The sequence below is a fragment of the Rhizophagus irregularis genome, chromosome 7 (genome assembly GCF_026210795.1).
Source record: "Rhizophagus irregularis chromosome 7, complete sequence".
Taxonomy (NCBI): Eukaryota; Fungi; Glomeromycota; class Glomeromycetes; order Glomerales; family Glomeraceae; genus Rhizophagus; species Rhizophagus irregularis.
Genome location: NC_089435.1, coordinates 1,192,632 through 1,219,273, shown reverse-complemented (window position 1 = coordinate 1,219,273; position 26,642 = coordinate 1,192,632). Strand labels below are relative to the sequence as shown.

The 26,642-nt window shown below is 28.7% G+C and overlaps 8 protein-coding genes across 8 annotated transcripts; 2 read left to right on the top strand and 6 right to left on the bottom strand.

Moving 5' to 3' along the window:
- Positions 1-2,881: 2,881 nt before the first annotated feature.
- OCT59_027081 (uncharacterized protein) lies at positions 2,882-3,166 on the bottom strand (the record flags this gene model as incomplete). The annotated part of the gene is made up of 1 exon (XM_066136702.1): positions 2,882-3,166. One exon carries the CDS (start codon positions 3,164-3,166, stop codon positions 2,882-2,884), a length of 285 nt encoding a protein of 94 aa, XP_065993165.1.
- Positions 3,167-4,068: 902 nt separating this feature from the next.
- OCT59_027080 (uncharacterized protein) lies at positions 4,069-4,794 on the bottom strand (the record flags this gene model as incomplete). The annotated part of the gene is made up of 1 exon (XM_066136701.1): positions 4,069-4,794. One exon carries the CDS (start codon positions 4,792-4,794, stop codon positions 4,069-4,071), a length of 726 nt encoding a protein of 241 aa, XP_065993164.1.
- A 53-nt stretch (positions 4,795-4,847) lies between these two features.
- Positions 4,848-5,702, bottom strand: OCT59_027079 (uncharacterized protein; the record flags this gene model as incomplete). Its single annotated transcript, XM_066136700.1, has 1 exon — positions 4,848-5,702. One exon carries the CDS (start codon positions 5,700-5,702, stop codon positions 4,848-4,850), a length of 855 nt encoding a protein of 284 aa, XP_065993163.1.
- Positions 5,703-7,093: 1,391 nt separating this feature from the next.
- OCT59_027078 (uncharacterized protein) lies at positions 7,094-7,411 on the bottom strand (the record flags this gene model as incomplete). Its single annotated transcript, XM_066136699.1, has 1 exon — positions 7,094-7,411. The coding sequence occupies one exon, from the start codon at positions 7,409-7,411 to the stop codon at positions 7,094-7,096; it is 318 nt and encodes a 105-aa protein (XP_065993162.1).
- A 1,560-nt stretch (positions 7,412-8,971) lies between these two features.
- Positions 8,972-9,737, bottom strand: OCT59_027077 (uncharacterized protein; the record flags this gene model as incomplete). The annotated part of the gene is made up of 3 exons (XM_066136698.1): positions 8,972-8,975; positions 9,176-9,397; positions 9,514-9,737. 3 exons carry the CDS (start codon positions 9,735-9,737, stop codon positions 8,972-8,974), a joined length of 450 nt encoding a protein of 149 aa, XP_065993161.1.
- A 1,037-nt stretch (positions 9,738-10,774) lies between these two features.
- OCT59_027076 (uncharacterized protein) lies at positions 10,775-12,914 on the top strand (the record flags this gene model as incomplete). The annotated part of the gene is made up of 7 exons (XM_066136697.1): positions 10,775-10,964; positions 11,064-11,348; positions 11,473-11,607; positions 11,756-11,967; positions 12,156-12,420; positions 12,499-12,563; positions 12,669-12,914. The coding sequence occupies 7 exons, from the start codon at positions 10,775-10,777 to the stop codon at positions 12,912-12,914; spliced, it is 1,398 nt and encodes a 465-aa protein (XP_065993160.1).
- Positions 12,915-14,000: 1,086 nt separating this feature from the next.
- OCT59_027075 (uncharacterized protein) lies at positions 14,001-15,404 on the bottom strand (the record flags this gene model as incomplete). Its single annotated transcript, XM_066136696.1, has 1 exon — positions 14,001-15,404. The coding sequence occupies one exon, from the start codon at positions 15,402-15,404 to the stop codon at positions 14,001-14,003; it is 1,404 nt and encodes a 467-aa protein (XP_065993159.1).
- A 6,842-nt stretch (positions 15,405-22,246) lies between these two features.
- OCT59_027074 (uncharacterized protein) lies at positions 22,247-26,432 on the top strand (the record flags this gene model as incomplete). Its single annotated transcript, XM_025332913.2, has 2 exons — positions 22,247-26,023; positions 26,106-26,432. 2 exons carry the CDS (start codon positions 22,247-22,249, stop codon positions 26,430-26,432), a joined length of 4,104 nt encoding a protein of 1,367 aa, XP_025165458.1.
- Between the last annotated feature and the right edge of the window lie 210 nt (positions 26,433-26,642).

Genomic DNA, 26,642 nt, shown 5'->3' with positions numbered 1-26,642 from the left:
CATTGATCTACATTAGTCAATTTTGTTAAAAAAATACGCTCATTGTTTGAGTAAATTAGTGACAACGATCGATTTGTAATTGACCTTATTTGACCATTTAAAGAATTTTGCCTAATCATGGATCAATTTGAATCATTTCATTTGCCAATCACTGACGAGTAACAAGCCAAATCGAGCTAAGCCTTGGCTTGGCTTGGCTCATTTAACTTTATTAAGACAAGCTATTAACTCGATATATTTTGGGCTTGGCTAAGCTTGGCTTGGCTTGAGGCTGGCTTGGCTTATCTTAAGCCGAGTTTTACGAGTTTTAAAATAATACTATGATATTAAATTTTTCAGCAATATTTGTATTTGTTATTATTCAAATATTATAAAATATTAATAGAATATATATGTGTATTAGATAGAGGGGACGTAACCATCAAATATATAAACAATATTAATAAAATATATTTGAAAAATAAATGTCCTTCTAGAATTTACTAAAATATCGAATACTTTGTATGGAGATACCCCGGAGTATCAAGCATTGTTATTCATTATACCGTACTTATTTTATTTCTTTATTAAATAATTATATAATGAGTATGTTTTATGTTAATAAAATATAAAATTCAGATTATTTTTATCGAAATATTTGGTTTTAATTAATCGAATTGTTATTGAATATCAATAGAATTTTTATTGAATAATAAATTAAGAATTTAAAATCACATAAAAAATCTTGATCCGTAATCACTATTTATCACTAATTCACTATCAACCTGTAATTGCCTCAGATTTTCACAACGTTGTAAGTCTAGATGCTTGACATTTTATTTGAAACTGTCAAAAGGTGGCAGGTTTGAAACCTTATATGATTTTAATAAAATTTATGAAATTTTTACTTTTCTTTATAATTTATAATTTTATTTTTATATTCAGCTCTTTATACTTAAAATTAAAACTAAGTATTTTTTTCGTTTTTTTCATTCTTTGTTTTTAAGTTTGCAGAACATAATAAACAAAATTCTTGACTTTGATAACATAGCGTGGCTTACTGGCTTTCCGAATTTATCACGTGAATTTTTTCAATTTTTTATCACATGATACAAGTACCGTAGTTTTTGCTTTTTTGAAAAATTCTACATATTAAAATATTCTCAAATTTTGTCAATCAATTAACTCCAATTGGTAATTTAAGTGCATTTATTTTTATTAAAATCTATTTGTTATTGATCAACTTTTAAATGTAATAACTTTTAATTTAGCGTTACCTATACATTTTTTTGATGCAAATGTCTTAGCGGATATAATAAATATTACTTAAACTTTCCAAATTATTAAAAAAACGATGATTTAATATATCTGATTCTAAAATTTTATTAAAATTTAGTTGAAGTAAAAGGAGGGATTTTAATATGTGCCACCTATTTAAAATTAAAATCAAATATAATTCTTATAGAAAAATTCTAAATAATTTGACATATGTGTAAACTATGAATATGACTCTACAATCATTTGAAAGAGGAGAATGATACCTATCCAGTGATTAAAAATTGCATTAGTTGAATTACTGGTTAAAGAGTAATTTCGTCCAATACATTAATTTTATATTTTTTAGCCTGATCATTAATATCTCCACATATAGTGATTAATCTGAATGATCGTTGATTTTGTAAATAGAGTACAATTTTATCTTTTAAATAATACAAAATTATTTGTTTAGTATATATACATATCGAAAAAGAACACTATATAACCATTATTAAGATCCATATAAATAAGATTTCCTACCAATAAAATTCTTCTTATAGAACCTTATATTCTATTCCAAAGAAATTATTACTCTCAAATGTTAATGTAATATAACTAGTGCCTGTTACTAAAAGAGAAAATAAAATAATTTATTATTAAAAGTTGATCTAAAAATATTCTTTTTTTATTGTTTTTAAATTTTTATATAATATTACACTAAAGAAAAGTTTTTTTATGATATCTCACTTTAAAATTAATGCATATAATAAACTAAACTGTTAAAAGCGTGTTAAACCAACCTTAGATATATTAATTTCCTTTGCTGCAATTTTTTTTTTAACTTTCTTCTTTCTTTAGTTTATTATAAGCTAAAAGAAAAGATTATGCATAATTATAAGCCATAATAAGTGTTTTGTTCTATGCCTTAACACACTTGTCTAATAACGAGATTATTTTGCAAATTTGTAAAAAGTTCAAAAAGGTCGTAAAGAGTTAAATGATGTATCTTGTTATCGTGACTAAATTCTCTGTAACGCAGCTAAATTAAATAGTACAGTATGTACTATGACCAATACCTTGTATTAAACGGCTATTGTGTACGATTATGATGTTAAATTTGGATTTCCCAATTTGTTTTTTGATACTTCGTCACATTTTTATAAAAAAATCACAAATGGTCGGAAAAATGATCAGCATTGCGATAAAACAAAAGGCCGCTATGCAATCACCTGTCAAAACCTGTTAAAATGTTAAACTTCAGATGGCTTATACAACTATGAATTTTATGATAATGTCAGTTGCTATGATTATATTCATTAGAAATAACGATTATAATATTACCTAATAAGAGTAATAAAAGAAAAAAAATATTAAAATACACTTGAAGCTTTTTTACTTATTACAAATTATAAATACACAATAATAAAGTATCCTAAAGCAATAATACAAATAGTAAATTGTTGAAGCATAGATTTAATATTAAACTTAAGCTTTCTAGTAAACAAATTGCAAGTGAAAATAAAAAAAATAAACATTATTTCAAAATTTGTATACTATTGTAAATTGATAAAAATCACAATATATGTATTTTTCTATATAACAATTGATAAATAGTCCAACAAATAAAGAATAAATAACAAGATTATTAATCTTTAATTACACAATCAAAACCCTGCGACCCTTCTTGAATTAAAATTTCAGTAAGTTTACGACTTGTATAATATGCTTGTGGATGAGATTGTGCAATAAAAGTATTTGCTTGTTCTTGTACTAAAGTTTTGTTTGCCTCTACAAATTCATACATATCATTTTTTAATTTATCATCAATATTTGGTACTAAATAATTATAATTTTCATAATTTTGATCCCCGTTCATTTCATAATATTTATTAATACATCTAATCCATTCAGTTATAATATTTTCAAGCATTATTATGGTTGGTCTATTGGAAGGATTTGAATCCCAACATTTTTTCATCAAATCTTCATAGCATTTTGGAGTATTCTTTGTAATTTCAGGACGTTTTTCTTTATTACAAATATCCAAGATAAGATCACGGTCATGTGCTTCATGATTAAATGGAGGAATACCTGATGTAAATTCCCACATTATCATTGAAAAACTATAAATATCACTTGCAGGTGTATAAGGTTTTTTTCTCAGTATTTCAGGTGCCATATAAGGCAAAACTCCATAGATTTCATTAATTTTATTATCAAAATCTTGTAAATAACTTATAGGTTTGCATAATCCTAAATCAATAATAAATATCTCATTGTAATTCTCTGACATTAATATATTACCATCATGAAAATCACCATGAGTCAAATTTGATTCATGGATTACTTTAAGTCCTAATATAATTTTCTTCAATAATTGTAACTTGTCTTGCCATTCAAACTTAATTATATCAGATAAACATTTTCTCAGACTTCCTTTTTTTGCATAACTCATTACTATTATATAATTTAAATTATTCGGATCTTGGGTAAATCCAAAGAATTGAATAAATTTTGAAAATGATTTTTTCTGACAATTGTAATGATATTTCCACTATATAAATAATAAAATCATTAAATTTTGCAAAAGAAAATAAAATTTGCTATTAAATATAAATACTATACCTCATCCAGAAATTTACTATTTAAACTTGATGAATTTTTAAGTGTTTTAAGAATAACCTCATAACCTGTTTGAAAATTATATCTAATCCACTGTTGTTTGTCAAAATTCCAACTAAAAATAGGACCATCTAACCAGATAGCTTTATGAATTTCACTAAATCCTCCTTTATCATAATAATTAATATTAGACAATTTATTATAGGGTATCTACTCTAAAATTTCATAGCTGTTTTTAGCATTTAGTTGTGCTTCTTGAATAAACTTATCAATAAATTCATTTTTACTAGTCCATTTTGAAAAATCTTGTTGAAAATGTCCAGTATTACATTGTTGACACCAATGGTAATTAATATTTGGCTGTTTGCATTCAATGCATAAATCAATTTCATTTTTAAAACCTATTTTATTACTTTCCATTGCTTTTTGGTTCCAATAAAAAGCCTTCTCTAAATTCTTTTCTGTTCCATCTCCACTATAGTAACTATGTGCTAAATTAAACATTGCTTCAATATGATCTTTTTCTGCTGCTTTTTGATACCAATGAAAGGCTTTCTCTAAATTCTTTTCTGTTCCTACTCCATTTCCATAGCACATGCCTAAATTAAATATTGCACTTTCATCACCATTTTCTGCTGCTTTTTGATACCAATAAAAAGATTTTTCTAAATTCTTTTCTGTTCCTATTCCATATTGATAAAATATGGCTAAATTAAGCAATGCTTCTTTACTACCATTTTCTGCTGCTTTTTGATACCAATAAAAGGCTTTTTCTAAATTCCTTTCTGTTACTTCTCCACTAAAATAATGAATGGCTAAATTAAACATTGCACTTTCATCACCATTTTCTGCTGCTTTTTGATACCAATGAAAAGATTTTTCTAAATTCTTTTCTGTTCCTTTTCCAAAATGATAACATATGGCTAAATTACGCATTGCATTTTTATTACAATTTTCTGCTGCTTTTTGATACCAATAAATGGCTTTTTCTAAATTCTTTCTGTTTTTTCTTCATTATAATAATAATCGGCTAAACAAAACATTGATTCTTCATTACCATTTTCTGCTGCATTTTGATGCAAATAAAAAGCTTTTTCAAAATTCTTTTCTGTTCCTTCTCCACATTCATAGAATTTGGCTAAAATATACATTGCTTCTTCATTACCATTTTCTGCTGCTTTTTGAAACCAATGAAAGGCTTTTTCAATATTTACTTCTGTTCCATTTCCATTTACATAGCACATGGCTAAATTAAACATTGCCTTTTTATTACCATTTTCTGTTGCTTTTTGATACCAATAAATAGCTTTTTCCAAATTCTCTTCTGTTTCTTCTCCATTATAATAATAATAATTGGCTAAACTAAACATTGCTTCTTTATCACCATTTTCTGCTGCTTTTTGATGCAAATATAAGGCTTTTTCCAAATTCTTTTCTGTTTTTCCACATTCATAACATATTACTAAATTATTCATTGCCCCAGTAAAATCATTTCCTTTTGCTTTTTGAAACCAATAAAAGGCTTTTTCTAAATTCTCTTCTGTTCCTTTACCATTATAATAATGATTGGCTAAACTAAACATTGCTTTTTTATTACCATTTTCTGCTGCTTTTTGATGCAAATAAAAGGATTTTTCTAAATTCTTTTCTGTTCCTTTTCCAAACTCATGGAATTTGGCTAAACAAAACATTGCTTCTTCATTACCATTTTCTGCTGCTTTTTGAAACCAATGAATGGCCTTTTCAAAATTCTCTTCTATTCCATTTCCATTTACATAGCGTATGGCTAAACACAGGTCGAAGGGGCACCATTGTCCAAAATTCAAAAAATGCAAATTCCCCATTTTTCTGGAAAATGGTGGGAAATTGTGGAAAATGCTACATTACGCTGAGCAATTTTTTGGAATAGCATTGTTACAACATTGTCCGATTTAGCAAATCTTATGAAATTTTGGGAAAATGCTACATTACACCTCAAATGTAACATTTCGTAACATTGTTATAACATTGTCAATTAAATCAAATTTTGCTTTTTTTTTGTCAAATGGTGCATTTTTATGAAAATTCCGCATTTTGCCACCAATGTAATATCATTGTAACAACATTTCATAACATTGTTATAACATTGTCAATTAAAATCAAATTTTGCTTTTTGTTTGTCAAATATTCCGATTTTCTGCCAAATGGTACATTTTTTATGAAAATTCCACATTTTGCCACCAATGCAATATCATTGTAACAACATTTCATAACATTGTTATAACATTGTCAATTAAAATCAAATTTTGCTTTTGTTTGTCAAATATTCCGATTTTCTGCCAAATGGTACATTTTTTATGAAAATTCCACATTTTGCCACCAATGTAATATCATTGTAACAACATTTCATAACATTGTTATAACATTGTCAATTAAAATCAAATTTTGCTTTTTTTTTTGTCAAATATTCCGATTTTCTGCCAAATGGTACATTTTTTATGAAAATTCCGCATTTTTTAGCAAATTTCATGCAAATTTCATGTTTTTTTGGTCAAATGTTACATTTTTCGTTAGAATGTTATTTTTTTTTGACACTTTTTTTGCAAAATGTACATTTGTTGACATTTTCTAGAAAGATGTAACATTTTATCGAAAAATTAGATCATTTACTAAAAAAATGCGACATTATTTACTGAATATTGAATAATTTGATATAATAATTGGATAATTTCGCAAAAAAAAAAAATTATTTATTATGGTAAATTTAAATGTGAAATCTTCTATTTAACGGTAAAATGGCCAAGTATTCAGTACGTTTGTATTTAAATTTTGCTGGAACAAATCTACCTAATATGTGATGAACCGGAATTATACTATCAACCGAAGAATTAAAAAACTCCTTTTTTCAAAGTTCTGGATCATTCGTAAAATCATCAGAATCTTCGCTGGAAAAAAAAAATCTGATGTTTGCGGTCGCAGCGGGTTTATACCAATTCACAAAAGCCAAATAATGTTCCATCAGACCATTCGGAAGATGAACTGTATGTTTGAAATAGAATTGTACCTGGCCAGGATATGTGTCTATATCATTTCCACGTTGTTCTATAAAACGTGCTAAAATATAAGAGCTTCTAATATACCTTTTGGATAATATTGACCCAAAATATTCTGCACCGATGCGCAATCTGCTACATTGTGTGATATTTTCAGTTACAGCAATGTAATTTTCGGTTGATGAAGAAGGATCTAACCGTGGTCAGCTAAAATTATATTCTTCATAAGCGCGATTGTAGTAATCAACTAGTAAATCCAAAATATCATCCGGTAATATGACATTCAATTTTATCGGACTTAAAAGTTCTCCAGGATATTCCTCCGTTCCTGTTGCCCTGCCAGAAACCAGCTTTTCGGATATGTCTAAAAATGCCTGTAATTCCTCACTTTCGAGAGATTCATTTTCATTATCGTCAGTTGTATCATCATTTAAATCAAGTATTTGAAAAATGGCCTGATGATTTAGAGCCAATGTATTGAATCTTCGTTCAATTTGAGAACTCTGCATCATAAATCGCATAATTTCCAGTTCAATTTTTCGTCTACTATTAGGTAAACTCCCTGTATAATTGTAAAATCGTAAGTAATAATTCTGAATAATTTGAATAATATTATTGTAAATACCAACCAAGAATTCCATTCATCCTTTCAAAGGAGAAACACCAAAATGAGTAAAGAGGACCGTAATCTTTACAACATTTGTTCAAGTGTAATGAAAGATGTAAATTTGGTGTTATTGAAACTTCTCCGTAATTCGTTTTGATAAGTTTCAAAATTTCAATTAAATGTTCATGTGCGTCATCTAAATTTTTGATTGTAACAATCCTTCGGACTAATATAGAACAAGCTTGGCTGAAATGTACTAAGATTTTCCGATCTTCTTGGTCCAAAAAATCCCAAAGAACGACTCTGGCATAAATCAGGAAAAATTTTTCCATTCGTTAGCCGTTAAATTGGAAAATCCTTCCCCAATATCTATTTTATGAGGAATTCGACCGATTTCTGATGGTGGATGAATATTGTTCATGTTTTTTTGAATTTTCGTCAGATCATCCATATTTATTTTACCATGTCCTAACCAAAGCCGTTTTACGATAAATGATGCAATTCCTATAAATAAATTATGCATCGGGTCCACAGGTAAAAATCGTATCAGATCGAAATAAGACAAACAGAGCATTTCTGACCATCTCGCGTGATATTGCTTCGCATGTCTTTTTCTAGCTTTGTTGCTTTTGCATTTTCTCCATTCCAAAGCCATTTCTCGATGACTATTCGCGCTTTTAGCAACAAACCATTCGTCAATATCATCCATGCCACTAAAATTTCTATTTCTTGCAACCTTTAAGCATCTGTGACAGCTTACATTGGCTGAATAATGGCCACATAATTTTCTAGCAGCTGGTATATCGCAGCAACAAGCAATTACTGCACATTTTATCAATCTTCCGGATAAATATTCAGAAGTTCTGTCTAATCCCACTCCTTCCCAAAAAGTTTGAAATTGATCAACAATTGGCGCCAAGTAATGATTTATCTGATGTAGGCTTGGTTCATTAGGGCCTGGCATTAATCCTAAAATGAGCATATTTTCGGGTTTAAAGCGCAATTCTCTTGGGAGATTGCAAATAGCTCCATATATAGCACCAGAACTATGAATTGTCCTTTCAAATGGCTGAAACCAATCGACGTTAATCATAATACCCAAATGATTATCCGCATGTTCTTTATTAAAAAATCTTTGTTCGTCAGATTCATCATCCACTATTATTCCACTATTTGAGAAATTCTTCCAAATTTTACCATCATATATATCACATAAGACTCGGTCGTTGACGCTTCTATCAGCCCATAATTTAAGATTTTTTTCAAAGTTTGGCCTTTGATACATTTGTAAAAGTTGCTCTTTTATACTGGGCATCGGATAAATTAATAATGGCACATTAACGACTTTACCATCGTCTAGTTCTTTTTGTTCTGATAATGGAGCATTGCATTGTCGAAGTGAACGATGATTTGGAAATTGTACATGACCACATTTTTTATTGCTTTGTATTGTTGGATTGTGTGTTGTTTAACATCATCTATATTATGTAATTTGTGACATGAAGGACATACGGAAAATTTGACAAATTGATGCTTCAATCCTAATTTCTTTCTTGCAGTATACAACGAAGTAGGAAAATCTTTAAAACGATCGTAATTAAAATTTGTTAAAATATGTTTGATGAATTTAATTAATGTATTGATTGCGGTATCTGCTAGTCGAAACCTAGTTTGATACCTCAAAACAAACACAATTATCCAATCTTCAATATTTTGCAGATTTTCATTAATATTGTTTGAAAAATCATAATTCGGTGGAGAGTAATCTTCAAAAATGTTGGTTTCTTCGCCATCATCATCCCCATCATCCCCATTATTGCTATCATCCCCATCATTGTTATCATCCCCATCATTTCCATCATCGTTATCATCGCTATCATCCCCATCATCGTTATTATCGCTATCATCCCATCATCGCTATCACCATAATTATCAGTTTCTTCGTTACTGTCATTGTTATCATCACTGTCATTTATATTTTGCATTTGAGTATCACGCTCCAAATAAGTATTATACCTGCTTCGTTTTCTCCTTTTTGAAGAAAATGTTGACAAATTTTCTGATGATGATGTGCTTTCTTGAGGGTCGATAGAGATTTCTTCATTAACGAATAACGATCCAATACTCATTGGGTCATTTGAAGTAGTTGCATCATCAAGACTTAGACTCATTGAATGTTTTTGTTTGGTTCTTGGATCAACATACTTTCCGTTTTGTTTTAACGCGTCTTTCATTAACATTCATCATTTTTTCAAATTTTGATTTAATTTTACAAAATGTGAATTTAACCAAAATACCAGCATTTCGCTGTAATAAATAATCAGACGATACATTTTTATTTTTTTCGAACATCAATACATCAATTGTATATACATTTTTATTTTTTTTCGAGCTTCAATACATCAATTGTATATTTTTTTCGAACATCAATACATCAATTGTAGATCAATACATAATCGAAAGTGAATATGTTACATTTTAACAGATCTACAATAAAATTTAACTTTCAGTATACTCCTTGTTTAACTTTTTATAGCCAAATTATTCTTAATTATATACTTAAATATATCAGCGATAACAATAAATTTAACTTTCAGTATACTCCTCGTAACCTTGTTTGACTAAATTTATATATTAAATTCCAAATTATTCTTAATTATATTCTTAATATACTTAGGACCCCGAAATATATATGTAGAGGTCAGGTCCAGAAGTGGTCCAAAATACGCATTCTTTCAGGGCCGGAATTACGATAATTTCAGCCATTATCTAAATTAGGAAATATTATTTTGGCTGGGATTATCCATAAAAGGAATGATCTACATGATTTTTTTGACTCATTATACGCAAACTCTGATCTGACCCTTTTATGTATATTTCGGGGTCCTATATACTTAGCGATTGGCTAACTAATTCCAAAATTAGCAATGACCAAAATAGAACAATTCAAATCATTTAACTATTTAACTATTTTCCAAAATCAGCGATGACCAAAATAGAACAATTCAAAAATTATTTAATTATTTCAAACAATTACGCGAAGAAAATATTTAATTGGAATAAATATATAAAGAGTGATTTTTTTTTTTACAATACAAACGTCGATTTTGCAATTTTTGTTCCTTTACATTAAAATCGTCTTTACAATTTTCAAATTATTTTATTTTTGTTCCTTTCTAATTTTTTTTTTACTCAACTCTTTTTTTACTTTACGTTTCTTCAATTTTACGTTCGTTCCTTCCACATTTCTAGCTTTTACTTCATTTCTTTTCTGATAATGACCAAAAAAAGAAGTTTGTTAACGCGTCGTACTCGTACACTACATTCTCCTTTATCCATCGACGCTTCTCATGATGGACAGGGCATTCGGACAGTTCGCTCTTTATCACACTTAAATTCAGCCGAATCCATCGACCAAATACACAATCGTAATCGATTAAATAGGTCATCAAGTCTGGATACTGAAGGTATAATTTACGTTTTGGCGGATAATTTGGCAGATCATTTGAAATTTTAATTAAATAGCAAACTTAATTTAAAAATTACTATTTTTTTTGTACATTAAGAACGTATTTCACGACTTGAACGGGGAATGTCATCAATTCAAGAACAAATGTCCACTGGGTTCGGGCAAATAACGAGAATGCTGGAGCGTTCTCTGAACTCACAAGAACGTTCACGACAAAATCGACAAATAGAATATATTCAGGTTGATGATGACGATGACGAAGATGAACTTGATAAACAAGACAATGAGGAATATATCCCTGAAAAAGATCTACATTCGTTGCAAGAGACAGCACAAAAACAATATAATAAGAAGCATCGAAAAGAAATAAAAGTTTGTTTTGGTATATTTTTATTATTTATGTGACGTTTAAACTCATTAATTTTATCAATTTTCATTTTATAGAACGAAATTAAATTCTAATTCATAGCGCAAAAATTGATGAAATTCCCATCGATTATACGAAGAAGTTCAGCGAGATTGCACCACAATTGGAAAAGGATCTGATCCCCGTATCCAATCACTTCTTGAACAATGTGGTATTCGTGCAACATTAAGTATAGTTCGGGATGTGTTCTCGGATTTGCATAAAAATGGCCGACGTAAATGGAAAGAAAGCCAGCTTAACGAGGCAGAAATAAAACAAAAAAAATAATGAGCCATATAATCAACCGTTTATCAGAAGTAAGTTAATCAAGTTCCAAATTTTTAGGTAATATTGAAAATTACTAATAGTTATTTTAATTTCAGAAACGGGAACGAAGGATGAAGGGCGCATTAGCCATGAAGAATCACCCCGATTATCGAAAATCTTTAAAAAACGTGGGATCAAGGATATTAATGAAATATTAAACAAGAACGAATACCACTCTCCTGAAGAGAGTGATCCGAAGAATGATCCAAACGCATCCACAGACCGCAAAAACCTTTTTGTTTACAAATTATCATGGAGATCTGATGAAGTAAGTCAGACAATTCATTTTGTTTATGCGCAGTGACACTAAAATGTCTTTATCAATACGTGATTGGTGCTTCTGGTTTCGCCAAATCTCGACATATCAATTTCCTTGCATGCTTTCAAATTTTGGAAAAATGCCAAACCTCAAAAACAACAGAAGTTTATCTATTTCTAATACACGTTTATTTTTAGTTAACGAACCTTCTACATTCAATTGACGAGTACGTGGAAAAATATTTTCCAGAAAATAAGAGAGTACGTCCTCGTATCCTTAAAGATGAATTTTGGAAAAATAAGAAAGCACCACCAAAATTAATTTGGTGGACACTTAAAGACGGAAAGCGAGAATCTCCCTCAGTCCATAAATCTATTGACGAAGAATCAGATGATGAGTCAGAATCGGAGAGCGAAAAGGAGGAACAAAGTCAACAAAGTCAACAAAGTCAACGAAGTTATGGTAATTGCGTATTACCGTTCTCTTTTTTTTTTTTATGGAACGGAATTTTTAGAAAATTTTTAAAATTTTTCTTTTAAGGTCTCAACGTCGATAAATTAGATATAAATGCTGAATCTGATGAAGAAGAAGAGGGTGAGGATGAGGTAAACGAGCTGGAGCAAGAGGAAACGTCATTATCACAGACATTGGGATGACGATCAAACAAACGATCTAAACAATCCTCCAAAACCCCACCATTACCACTGCAGAAACCCCCATCATCACGGAAAACTTCTCAACAAACACGATCATCAAAAAGAATTTCAAAAAATAAAAAATCCACAAACAAAAACAACGAAGCACTTGATGAATTGCAGGAAGTTATTGACAACATGCGTGATCAATCGAAAAAAACAAATAAAAAATCATCATCCAAACCATCGTCCCAAGAACAGGAACATATTCATGACAATGTTCAAAAGAGAACATCAAAAGAAAAAGAAAAAGAACAGTAAGGGTATAGGAAGAATATGTAGGGATATTAATGGATTATATAATAAATATCAAAATATATGTAATATTTTTGACAATTTTTATTTCAAATTTGGTAAATTTGGTGTCATTACTAAAAATTTACCTAAATTCAGCACAATTTGCATTACGTTGGCATAAAATTACTAAAAATTTAACTAAATTCACCACAATTTGCATTACGTTTGCATAAAATTACTAAAAATTTAACTAAATTCACCACAATTTGCATTACGTTTACATAACATTACTAAAAATTTAACTAAATTCACCACAATTTGCATTACGTTTACATAACATTACTAAAAATTTAACTAAATTCACCATAATTTGCACTTCGTTTACATAACATTACTAAAAATTTAACTAAATTCACCACAATTTGCATTACATTTGCATAAAATTACTAAAAATTTGCCTAAAATTCACCACAATTTGCACTTCGTTTACATAACATTTCTAAAAATTTAACTAAATTCACCACAATTTGCATTACGTTTGCATAAAATTACTAAAAATTTAACTAAATTCACCACAATTTGCATTACGTTTACATAACATTACTAAAAATTTAACTAAATTCACCACAATTTGCACTTCGTTTACATAACATTACTAAAAATTTAACTAAATTCACCACAATTTGCATTACGTTTGCATAAAATTACTAAAAATTTGCCTAAAATTCACCACAATTTGCACTTCGTTTACATAACATTACTAAAAATTTAACTAAATTCACCACAATTTGCATTACGTTTACATAACATTACTAAAAATTTAACTAAATTCACCACAATTTGCATTACGTTTGCATAAAATTACTAAAAATTTAACTAAATTCACCATAATTTGCATTACGTTTACATAACATTACTAAAAATTTGCCTAAAATTTCCCACAATTTAATGATAATTTACTGAAAAATTTCTCAACATTTGAATTAGGAATTCTGTAGGAATTCCGCCATTTTGACAAAATTTGCCAAATTGTAAGACCTCCATTATCCCAAAATTGTAACACAATTTACCCCAATTTACCGGGATAATTCTCAATTTGCCAGAAAAATTCTAGGCAAATTTTGCGACAATGACATCTGTTCGACCTGTGAAACTAAACATTGCTTCAATATGATCTTTTTCTGCTGCTTTTTGATACCAATAAAAGGCTTTCTCTAAATTCTTTTCTGTTCCTTCTCCATATTCATAGAATTTGGCTAAAATAACCATTGCATCCTCAACCCCATTTTCTGCTGCTTTTTGATACCAATAAAAGGCTTTCTCTAAATTCTTTTCTGTTCCTTCTCCATATTCATAGAATTTGGCTAAAATAACCATTGCATCCTCAACCCCATTTTCTGCTGCTTTTTGAAACCAATGAAAGGCTTTTTCTAAATTCTTTTCTGTTCCTTTTTCAATATAATAGCATTTAGCCAAATAAAATATTGCCTCTTCATCTCCATTCTCTGCTGCTTTTTGAAGCCAATGAAAGGCTTTTTCTAAATTCTTTTCTGTTCCTACTCCATTATAATAACATTCAGCCAAATAAAATATTGCCTTTTCATCTCCATTCTCTGCTGCTTTTTGAAGCCAATGAAAGGCTTTTTCTAAATTCTTTTCTGTTCCTACTCCATTATAATAACATTTAGCCAAATTAAACATTGCATTTTCATTACCATTTTCCACTGCTTTTTGGAACCAATGAAAGGCTTTTTCTAAATTTTTTTCTGTTCTTTCTCCATTTATATAATATATGGCTAAAACAAACATTGCTTCTTTAACACCATTTTCTGCTGCTTCTTGACACCAATAAAAGGATTTTTCTAAATTCTTTTCTGTTCTTTCTCCACTATCATAACATATGGCTAAATCAAACATTGCTTCTTCATTTCCGTTTTCTGCTGCTTTTTGATACCAATGAATTGCTTTTTCTAAATTCTTTTCAGTTCCTTTTCCAATATGATAACATGTGGCTAAAATAATTATTGCTTTTTCATCACCATTTTCTGCTGCTTTTTGAAACCAATGAAAGGCTTTTTCTAAATTCTTTTCTGTTCCTCCTCCAATATAATAGCATTTGGCCAAATCAAATATTGCCTCTTCATCTCCATTCTCTGCTGCTTTTTGAATCCAATGAAAGGCTTTTTCTAAATCCTTTTCTGTACCTTTTCCATTTTTATAACATATCGCGAAATTATTCATTGCCCCAGTAAAACCATTTTCTACTGCTTTTTGAAACCAATAAAAGGCTTTTTCTAAATTCTTCTTCTCTGTTCCTTTCCCATTATAATAATGATTGGCTAAAGTAAACATTGCTTCTTTATCACCATTTTCTGCTAATTTTTCTAAAGAATTAATGCATTTTTTACACCATAACTCTTCAATAAAAGGTATATTGCAATATATACAATTTTTGGTGTTTACTGTATCAGTATCTTTATCTGAGATATTTAAGTTGCTGAATTCAGTTTCCATTTTGTTATTTTAGAAATTTATTTGTAAAAATTGTTGTTCTTTCTAGACAAATTTTTTTCGACAAAGGTTGTCATTGAGTTACTAAAAAGGAATATTCTAACCAAAAAAGAAGTTACACAATTTTTTTAGGCCATGTTTTTCCAATGCACTAATCTGTATTGAGAAATTCTTTTAAAATACAGTGTGTAACAAAAAAGTTGCCGTTAATGTGATTAAATAAGGGGGGGAAATGCATTTTACTTACAAAATGAATATTTAAAGTATATTAGTTTTTTTTTTTTAACGAAGTCAAATATATTACTTTATTTAGAAATAAGAAAAATTACAAAAAAGGAAAAGATCTACATTATATAACATTTAGTAAAGAACACGATCGAACTATACTATAATATTATTAGGGACTTAAGATTTTATGTTCAAAAAGAACTATCTACCATCCTGCTCACCCAAATAGGTTCACCAAACTATTCGATAAATTCAAGATAAATCATTTTAGCTTTTAGATATTTTAAAAGAGGTAAAGGCACTTTTTCTCAGTGAAGCCATTATTCATAAATATGAAAGAAATTTTGTGACATGCTTCATTTCCTATGGATTTTTCGTCCTGAAATAAAAATATCCAGAATTCTCCAAAATCTAATATAATTAAATTAATTAAGGGTCGTTTACACTTATCAAAAGTCATGAGGCAATTTAAAAATTCAGAGTATTGCTCTTTTTACGGAGACATACAGTATAAAGATATAACATTAAATAAAATATTATATGCTCTGTCGATTAGATAGGGATAGAGACTAGATGGGGATGGAAAAAGTTCGTCGTTCCATTCGGTTTGGTGCATCGGTTTCAAATCGATTTTAATAAATTTTGATACATACTGACTCGGATTGGACCGAAGCGACAAAAACTGATTATGAAACCGAAACGGTTTTTCAGTTTGACTCTATTCAACTCAGTTTTTTCAATAGTATCAGTTCGGAACCAACCCAGTGAGCATATTTAGCAGGGTTCATCCATAAAATTGTACCGTTGTTTTACACAAATTAACTAAGAAATAATTCTTCTAATAATAGGAAATTCATGTCTTCTTAAGCTTTAACATCTTTAAAGGGAATATAAATTTGCCTTTACTACCCTCTATTTATATACTAGGACGACGTAATTCGTATAAATAATGTTATTGTTCAGCCTAATAGAATCATGCAGATTTTCGTAAACCAATATTTTTATTAGGCATAGCAATAACACATGATTGATATAATAAAGTGGAGTAAAAAAATATGGTGTAAATGAATATTTTGTAGGAAAAGTTTAAATAAAGCTTATAAAGTGGATTAAAAATAGCATAAAAATGAAATTTGTAGAAAGCTTATTTATGACGTTATTAATTAATGCATGATCAAAAACGTTTTTATTGGATGTGGGGCTATATCGGTCCTGTATTCTCAAATGACTCTCCATCGTGACGCACACAATCATAATGCTTTGAAGTTTGAAAACGTTTATTTGCTTAAACTTATAACTGCATCATAGAATCAATTCACTGACTTTATTATGAATTTTTTGATAATTACAGTATTACACTGCATATTGAAACATTTTATTATTTACATTTTACCCAATAAGTAACATAAATTCACTAAAAAAAAGCTAATATTCTAAATAAAATTTGGTTCTAACATATAACTTTCTAATTTTCCGTGATTAAATTGCGATTTTCCATCAATTATTTTAATCTTCCTTTAAGGAATTTTCTTTGAATCCATTCAAAATCTTCAAATCCCATCCCATCAGTGACATAATTTTTGATTACTCCTTTTGTTTTATATTTTTGTAAAAAATCTTTTAATTTTAGCAGATGTTGCCGTTTCTGCTCCACGTTTAACATATCTCCCAATGAAAAGATTTGTAATAACATAGAACGCCTATCTTTCCAATTGTCGAGAAATAAACTTAAAGATTCCAAATCAATTTTCAGATAAGAATCAATAGAAAAATATATAAATTTAAATTTAAATAAACTAATTGGTGCAGACCTCATCAATACTTCAAATAAAATTTTCCAATTAATTTGATCCTCGTGTGTACTGTAAATTTCTAATCCATTTAAAATTCGACAATTAATTAATAAATTTTCAAATTCTGAAATATTCTCATTAAACAATGATAATTTAAGATAATTTAGGTTTGGACAATTTTGATAAATTGCCTGGATAAGCCTTCCTTCATCATCACTTCGATCATAAATAATACTTATTTCAATAAGATTTCCTTTTGTATTTTCAATTAAACTTGCTAAAATATTAGATGAGAAGAATTGAGCTTTTAGATATTTTAAAAGAGGTAAAGAAATCTTTTCCAAATGATTCCAATTTTTGTGGCCAAAAGCGTTTATTTCTAAACTTAATAAATTTACAAGATATGAAAATAATTTTGTGACAGGTTTCCAATCTATTCTCAAATATTGAATAGTATCAGCGCATTTAATTAGTGACTCTTCAAGTGGTCTAATAATTGATTCATTATTAATCGGCAAACATTTATAGATGAATTTAACTTCTTTTAAGTTTTTTTGATCTTCAATTAATTTAATGATACCAGGATTATGATTATAATATAAAATATCAAAAATCAATTTTTTAAATGATGTATTTAGTGTTTGGAATCATGTAGCAGTTATTCGAATAACTCGAGTATATTCGAGTATTCGAATAAGCATAGTGGTTATTCGAGTATTCATTTAGCCAGATATAGTATAGTTAAAATTCTAATTGGGCATTAAATCCTTAAATTTAACTGAGTTAAAATCATAATTCAGGCTAAAAATTATGTAAATCATTACTATAAAAGGAAATTTAACTTATTCGAATATTATTCGAATACACTTTATAAATTAAAATGAATACTCGAGTATATTCGAATATATTCGATTCCAAACACTAGATGTATTTAATATAGCCAATTCTTTTGCTAAAATGTTGTTGATTGTAGTAGAATTACAACAAAAGGATTCAAGTTCTGAGAAACAAAGTTCAGTACCAAAAATAAAAAAGGAAGAATGAGAAAAACTACGAAGAAAATAAAATTTTGTATTCCTACTAAATATATTCATGATTTCTAATCTTAAAATATGAATTTCGGGTTTAATAATAATATTATTTGTATCTGTTACAAAAGTCTCTATCACATCTAATACATCTAAATTTAAATATTTCCAAAAACTAATATAATTTAATAAAGGTTGTTGATATGTTTTTGGAAGTTTGATTCCTTGACTCTTCAAATTATCTCTTGATTCTTCTGATAAATATGAAAGTATTACATTAATTATAATGATATGTGCATCTTTTTTTAAGTGATATCGAAATGGATTCTTCCATAAATTGGTACAGTCGTTTCACACCAAGTCCTGTTAACTAAAAGACATGGATAAAGTGTATTATCTTTATCATATAATTCTTTTAATATCAGGGTTATCACATCTTTATTAAGCTTCGACATTTTTTATAGGGAAGAAAATTTGTTCTTTATCGCCCCTTTATTTAATTTATATATGGCGTAAAAGTGTGTAACAAACAAAATATGCGCAGTATGAAAATCATGATCGTGATAATTCGGCACACGCATGAAAAAAGATTTTTTAAAAATTTCGATTTACCCTACACTAACTTTATAAAGCTACTAACCATAAGCAAATGTTTGTTGTTATCCCCTAAATTATTTTCTTCCTTCAGCCCCTGCACTTTCCTTCTTTGGATAATAATCACCCAGAAAAATAAAATTGCAATTTATCGAAATCAAAGTATTTTTTTTTTTTTGAAAAAATTTTAATAAAATAACTGTATTTCACATCTCAACTAATAAAGATTACATATCAGTATTTACAACGTTTCAACATGACATTAATATCTGAATTTATAATTTTATGATTACATCGAAATTTATATGTATATGTATGTATATTTGTATTAGCGACGGACTTTAACGGTTTCCGTTTTTCTCGTTAATATATTGTAATTGTTGGATGAAAGAGGTAAAAATATTGGTGGAGACCGATATTTCCTATCCAATAAAAGTATTATTGGTTGGGATATTAGGACCTGTTATTAATCTTTGAGAAATATCCGTCCACTAATATTATACAGTATGTACAGTACAGAATGGTACAAAATGCAAATAGAATAAATTTTTAATAGATTGTGTCACGCAATACTATAACCTCTGTCGCTGTTTAAGTCCTTATCGCATATCGAGTTTATTTAATACATCAACATAATATAATAAAGAAAAAATTAAGTGCACATTAACAAATTTATGTAAAATTTATATAATTCATTTTTGAAATTTTTTTTTTATCAATTAATAAATATTCATACATATTTTTTTTTTGCTATTTCTTTCGTCCGGTCATATAAAAATTTTTTAAATGAAATCAAAATATTTCGAAAAATGAAAAGAGAACTAAATTTGTACTAGTTCCATTAACAAATATATCGTTTTTTATAATATGCATACTTTTTAAGTTATGAAACATGTCATTGCTTAAAACTATTGGGAGATCACGTCTCAAAAAATTTTTTCTTTATCATCCTTATTTAGTGCAAATAGAGTATTCGTGTAACTGATACTAGTCAATTTTATGTCGCACGAAAATTAGTACCAAGAATTCACCCTACTAATGAACACGTGTACATGTCAGAAAACAATACGTAAATGGCGTAAATGGAAAAATTATAACGAATTTTCATTAATTTTATCAATGTTTAATGAACGAAAATCAGATTGTGATACAATCTTTGCATAAAAATATTGATTCACCGATATCAGATATGTATCACCAGTCAAAAACTTTCATCATTATAACTTAAATTAAATATGAGTGTAAAGATTTGATTATTGAAGTTATTATTCTTAGAAGAAATTACATACGCAAAAGTACATATAATTTTTATATTATCGGCAATATTTAAATCATGCTGATCCTGATCTTAATTCTGGCCGAAATTAAATCTGATAACATGTCAGCTGATGTAACATTGGATATGCGTTGTATTACACACTTTAAATGTATTGTATGCATAAATAAATAAATGATTAATGTCTTACAAAAAAAAAGTGTCTTACAGAAAAAAAAAGAAAAAAAAGAGAGAAAAAGAGAAAAGAAAAAAAGAAGCAATTATAAGAAAAGATATATATAAAGTAACGCAATGGGATAATTTTTTTTTCTGTTTTGATGATTCAGTAATCATGATTAATAATTCACGTTCTATAAATAAATCCTATTTTTTTCACATGGATAATAAAAATAAAAAATAAAAAATAAATCATTAAGTGAAATACAAATTAATTATTTTTTTTCTTTTTTTATTTTTTTTTAATTATTTATTTATAAATTTTAAACTTTATTTTGAACAAAGGGGTGTGTAAGTTAATGATTACTTTGTTTAGTAATTTAAAAAATTATTACGACCAACGTGGCGTAAAAAAAGAGCGTACTAATAATTATAAACTTACGAAAAAAGTGAACAGTTAAAAAAATTTAATTAAAAAATGTTAGGTAATATTTGAATAAAATGTTGGTTAGACATCGATCAAATTCCCCATAAAATACGGAAAAATTTGACAGAAATTTGGACCGACTTAAATTTGGTGGTGTTTCAGGATTTTCATAGTTTACCCATTACCTGTAATGCAATTGGATGCATCTTGAGCATCGGATATCATAGGAATATGCGATTGGTCAAAATTAGGAAATTATTTTCATTGAATATGTATAACTCTATTTTCATATATTCTATATTCTACTTTTCGTTCACTGACTTGCTATATCAAAATGTAAAAAAAAAATCATGGTAAGATTTAAATTAGATTCAATTTCAAATTTATAAATTTATTCAATAATAAATTATTATTATTAACTAAATTTCAAATCTATCATTTATATCAAGTACAATTGCAACTTAATTTTTTTCTTTTTACCGTCAAAAAAAAAAAATTTTACTTTATTGTTATTGTTTTATCAGCGGATTACGCCTAAAAAAAAAATATACTAAATTAACGAAACGAATCGTATCCAAGAAATATTATTATTAATTTATTACTAATGGTTTTTAATTTTTTTTTTAATTTTTTTATTTTAATATATTTTCGGAATAATCGGATTTTTCGGACTTTGTTACGAAAAAAAACAATTGGTTATGTATGTTTATAAGCTTATAAATGATGCGCGAACTTAAATTTACTACGCCACATTTTGTGATGGGATCGTCCAGATATCATGTTACAAACGCCATATAATATTATGTATAACGAAAACAATAAACAAACAAAATGTATTAACGAAAAAAATAATATGCAAAATTTTGTTTAAATGATTGGTTAACACAATTTTAACTAATATTTTTTTTTATATCTTTTTGTTTTTTTTTTGTTTTTTTTTTGTTTTTTTTTTTTATAAGCGTACAACATAACGAATTAATTTGATGTTTGGGCGTTTAATCGACCAGTTATTTTGTACCTCAACAAGGGAAAAATTTTCAAATTAGTTACTGCGCCTCGTTGTTTACAAAAACTGCAAATTCCCCCTGGAACGATCTAAATAAATAATTATTTTGTAATTAAATTCATGTTTCACTCTATGGTATTCGGGTTCGCTCCCTTAAAAATATTTCCACAATAACAGTATTAATGTGTACAATTTACGTAATCATGGAATTAATTATTTAAATTGAATCAATTTGAAATAAGACATACTTTAAACAATACAATCCCAAATTCATCGGAGAAGCTAGAAGCTTCTTTACACCATAACTTTCTTTTATTATCTGATACAAGTTTTTCATATGAGTTTGGAAGTTAATGAAAAAACATGCAAACGATGCGGTAAGAATATGAGTGGAGAATTACACTCAACGTTGTATTGTAGTAGGGTTTGTCAGAAGGAAGATTGGAAATGTAGCAAAAATGAAAATAATGAAATAGATTTTGATGAACCTTCATATACTGTTATTTCACGCCCTCAAGAAATCATGCTGGTCGGAAGAGTTAAACCAAAAGGCACTTTGTTAAATTCGGATATGGTAAACCAAAAATTATTTGATACGTATTTGAATACTTCTTTAGAAGTGAAATTGTGTTCCCACGTAAATCCTTCAACCTTGAGTTTTGCTACTTCTGCAAGCAATGAATATTTTGCCAGTTTATATGTGATGCAGGACTCTCCGACAGTTAAAATAACCGTATATCAATTTAAACTTGATCAAATATGTATTAATTGGCAAGGTGACTTTCCTTTGAGTGTAGACGAAAAGTATGTAGCGGTAGTCGATACTGATGGAGTTGGAAAGCTAGAACTAGAAGGCTCACTCATGAACGATGGTGAAACATTATTTCTACATATATCATCAGATTATAGTCATTGCCTTCATTTGTTGATCAAAGACAAAGGCAGTTCTATGACCTGGGTTCATCCGGAAAGGAAAGGTCAGCAATTTAAATGTAGAGATTATCAATTTAGTGATGATGAACGTTATTTCTTTATAGTTGGTACAGAAGAAGTGAATACCGCTCGAACAATAGAATCTTATCCTATTGAAGCATATTCAACGACAAATTGGGAATTGGTCAAAAAGTGGAGCGTTGAATGCGATTATAAACGTACGGTGACAAATGTTAAACTATTAGGTCCTCTTTATTTTGACAAATCAATATATGTTGCAATAAAAAGCGATCATTCGGAGCGCAGCTTAATTCAAGATTTGATAAATGATGTTACAATAACTTTACCAATCCAAGATTTTAATTATAACTCGTCTCGAAGAGTTTGGGTATCAAAAGGTGGAAATAATCTCGTAGCTCTTCCAACAAAGAAAGGTTCTTTAAATTATTGGGATTTGACAAATCCGACTTATCATCCGTTCCAAGAATGTACTTTGCTAGGAGTAGAAAGTGAACAGGATATCGTCACTTCCAAACATGAGTACTTGTGCCGTTTTTCTCCTAATGGAGAAGTTATTACTGTGATTTCGGCGAACGATCGTTTAATAAATATCCAAATCATGCTCACATGGAATTTTCAAATTATTGATCATATAAGTATCGATTATTCCACCTTTAACGGATACCAGGTTTTGAGCGTTGGTATGTCAGAATCAAGTGGTCTCTTGATTTTTGGTGCGATATTTCCTCCTTATCCCTCTGCAGGCGCTATTCGAGTAGTAGCTTCATCGGTCCCTGGAATATACGATTATGTTAGTAAAGCTGAAAAATACTTCGACACGATATCAAAAGGAATTTCCGCAGTTGATTGTGAACTTTTTGCAAGTTGGGAAGTCATGGCAGCGTACAATAAATTATCGGTTACACCAAAGAGTACATCTCCTGACCAAAGTCCTGTTAACGACATAGTTCGAGATAATGTATATGAACTTATGTTTTTATCAAATAATTGTTATGATCCCGGAACGTCATTAGAGTCGGATGCCGCTGAAAAAGTGATACATCTTCTCTCATTCTCTTATCCTTGGAACGAGGCGTGCAAAGTCCATGTTTTTGCAGTAAAATGCAATCACACTCTCACAATAATTGCAGTAAGATTTGTAAAACGTCATGGTATGCCAGGAGATTTTACGGAAATGTGTATACGAATACTTTACACTGATCACAACATATTTGGTTCAAGTCTTACACTTGAAATTGCGAAATGCAAGGATCATTATTTTCTCACAATAGAACACAAGTCTGAATTACGAACGTACTCTGGGATTCTTCACGCTACCAAGACATCAATAGTCATTACAGATTTCAATATTAAGTGTGATGCTAAGTACGACATATTCGCAATATCTGATTCTCGTAATATAACTTTACCTAATGATTGGTTTGTTTCGCCTAATAATATTATTACGAGTTCATCCACCTTTTGTGGTTATATACCTAACTTTGGACAAGATGGTAATAATGGTCTTTTACGTTTTGGAAGTAGGAAAAGGAGTGTTTATAGCGCCCCAAAATTGGAAATATGGTTAATTTACAATCACCGTGATCGAGAATCTGATAATGTTCTCGATGAACAGTTCATTAATATCGTGTCTAATAATTATGATTCCATATTTGAAGATATGAATTACGATAATAATGATTGGCTTTTTCCGTGCGTATTTGCAGGTGCAATGAATGTTGACGCAATTTCGAATAGTAACCTTCTTACCGATGAATTTCTCAAACAGTATCATCAATCAAAAGAACTAGTCATGAAAAATACAATGACCATCACTTATTGTATTTCAGCTGTTTGTCGGATTCAACCAACCGGAGTCCGGTCTTTTTTAAACTACATTGCTTTATGGGATATGGATGTTGAAGATAGAATAGTAAATGTACGCAGTATTGATGAATCGAAAAAAAATGAAAATTTTATAAAAAAAAAATTTGAGATTATACGTGAAAGCGATAAATTTATAGAAATTACAAATTTCATAAGAAAAATATTGAAGAATATTTCTAAAAACGAAACCTTGATGGGAATTGTAAATTTTATAAGATGGAGACTCAACCCATCTTTACTATACGACATGTTTTCACTAATGAAATATCAAAGATCAAATCAAACAACATATTCAACCGTTACAAAATATACTTTGCCTCTTGCTGGATTTTGTTCGTATAAGAATGAAGTTTTTAAGCTTCCAAAATGGAATTACAAATTAGACTCGCGACATAACTCTTTACATCAAATGGCCATGCTTTCTCTCGGTCAAGTTACTACATTGATTTCCAATCAGGCAAAACCACATCATTCATTTGCAGAGAGTCCGTTCTCTTGTTTAATTGATGAGATTCTGGATATAAAAGATGAGGATCTGATGCTCGACTTTTTCGAAATAATCTGGCTTAAAAAGTTACTGAATTGGAAGCTCGATACTTTCGCAAAGAGGAGGTATTTAGAGCGTCTATTGATACCAATGCTTATAAATTTATTGATGCATTTATTGAGTGGGATTTTAATGACGCAAGGCAATGTATATGGTGCGAAAGTTACCGCATCTTTACAATTAATTGTCATCATATACCTTGGACTACATGAATCAATACAATTAGCAACCAGACCAAAATATTGGAAATCATTTATTAACTACATTGATCTTACCGCTATTATATTAGCTTTTATAATGATAATTAGAGTATTAAGCGATAAACCACCATCAGGAGAATTTATTGGATTTTCGACCGCCATTATATGGGCAGACATGATATTACAATTTCGTTTTTATAAACCAGTAGGCGTTCTGCTGATTGTATTAAAAGATATGGTCAAAGAAATTTTTGGATTTTTGATATTATTGACCACTCTACTTTTTGGCTTCGCATTTATGCCTTTCTTCATACTTCGTAATGAAACAAGTAATTCTGATAGTAAAACAAATAGCTTTGTAAATTTTGGATCAGCTTTAGTGGAAATGATAAAATTTCTCGGGAACGATTTTGACTCTCTTAAACCATGGGATGATAGAGCCTCAATTCAATTTTTCCGAATTTTGTTTATAATCCTGATATCTTTATTATTTCTCAGTATGCTCATTGTATTATTGAATTTGCATGTCAAATCTATAACTAAGAAGGTAAGAACAAAATTTGAATTTGAATCAATAGTGAACGTGAAATTATGTAATGATGGCTGACCTTACTTTTTACATTTTCTAGGGTCAAATTAAATGGCTCAAACAAGTCTCCGAAATGATTGTCGATATTGAAAAATACCTATTAACGCCTTGGGAACGAAACCGTGTTGACTGGTTTCCGACATGGTTTACATACAATGTTACCGAAGCGGAAAGTGCAGAATGGGAAAAGATGATAGAACTGAAGGAGAAAGAATGGCCATTTAATGAATCTAAAGATTCTAAAGATTCTAAAGATGATAAGACAAAAAATAAAATAGAGACTTTAGAACAATCCCTTGATGAAATCAAATTAATACTTGAACAATTGCGTGTCGAGGCTCGTGAGAAGAATGAAAATCATTCTTAGAATGGTATATATTTTTTTTAAATATTATATAATTTAATGTATATATATATATATTTTAATGTAATTAATAAAAACAAAAAAAAAAACGACACAATTTTTTTTTGTGTCATTATTATTATTATTATAATTTACTATTTTATTATATAATAACTTAATTAATGTAGTGAATAATAAAATGATCGAGTTTATTAAAAATAGATATGTTTACAT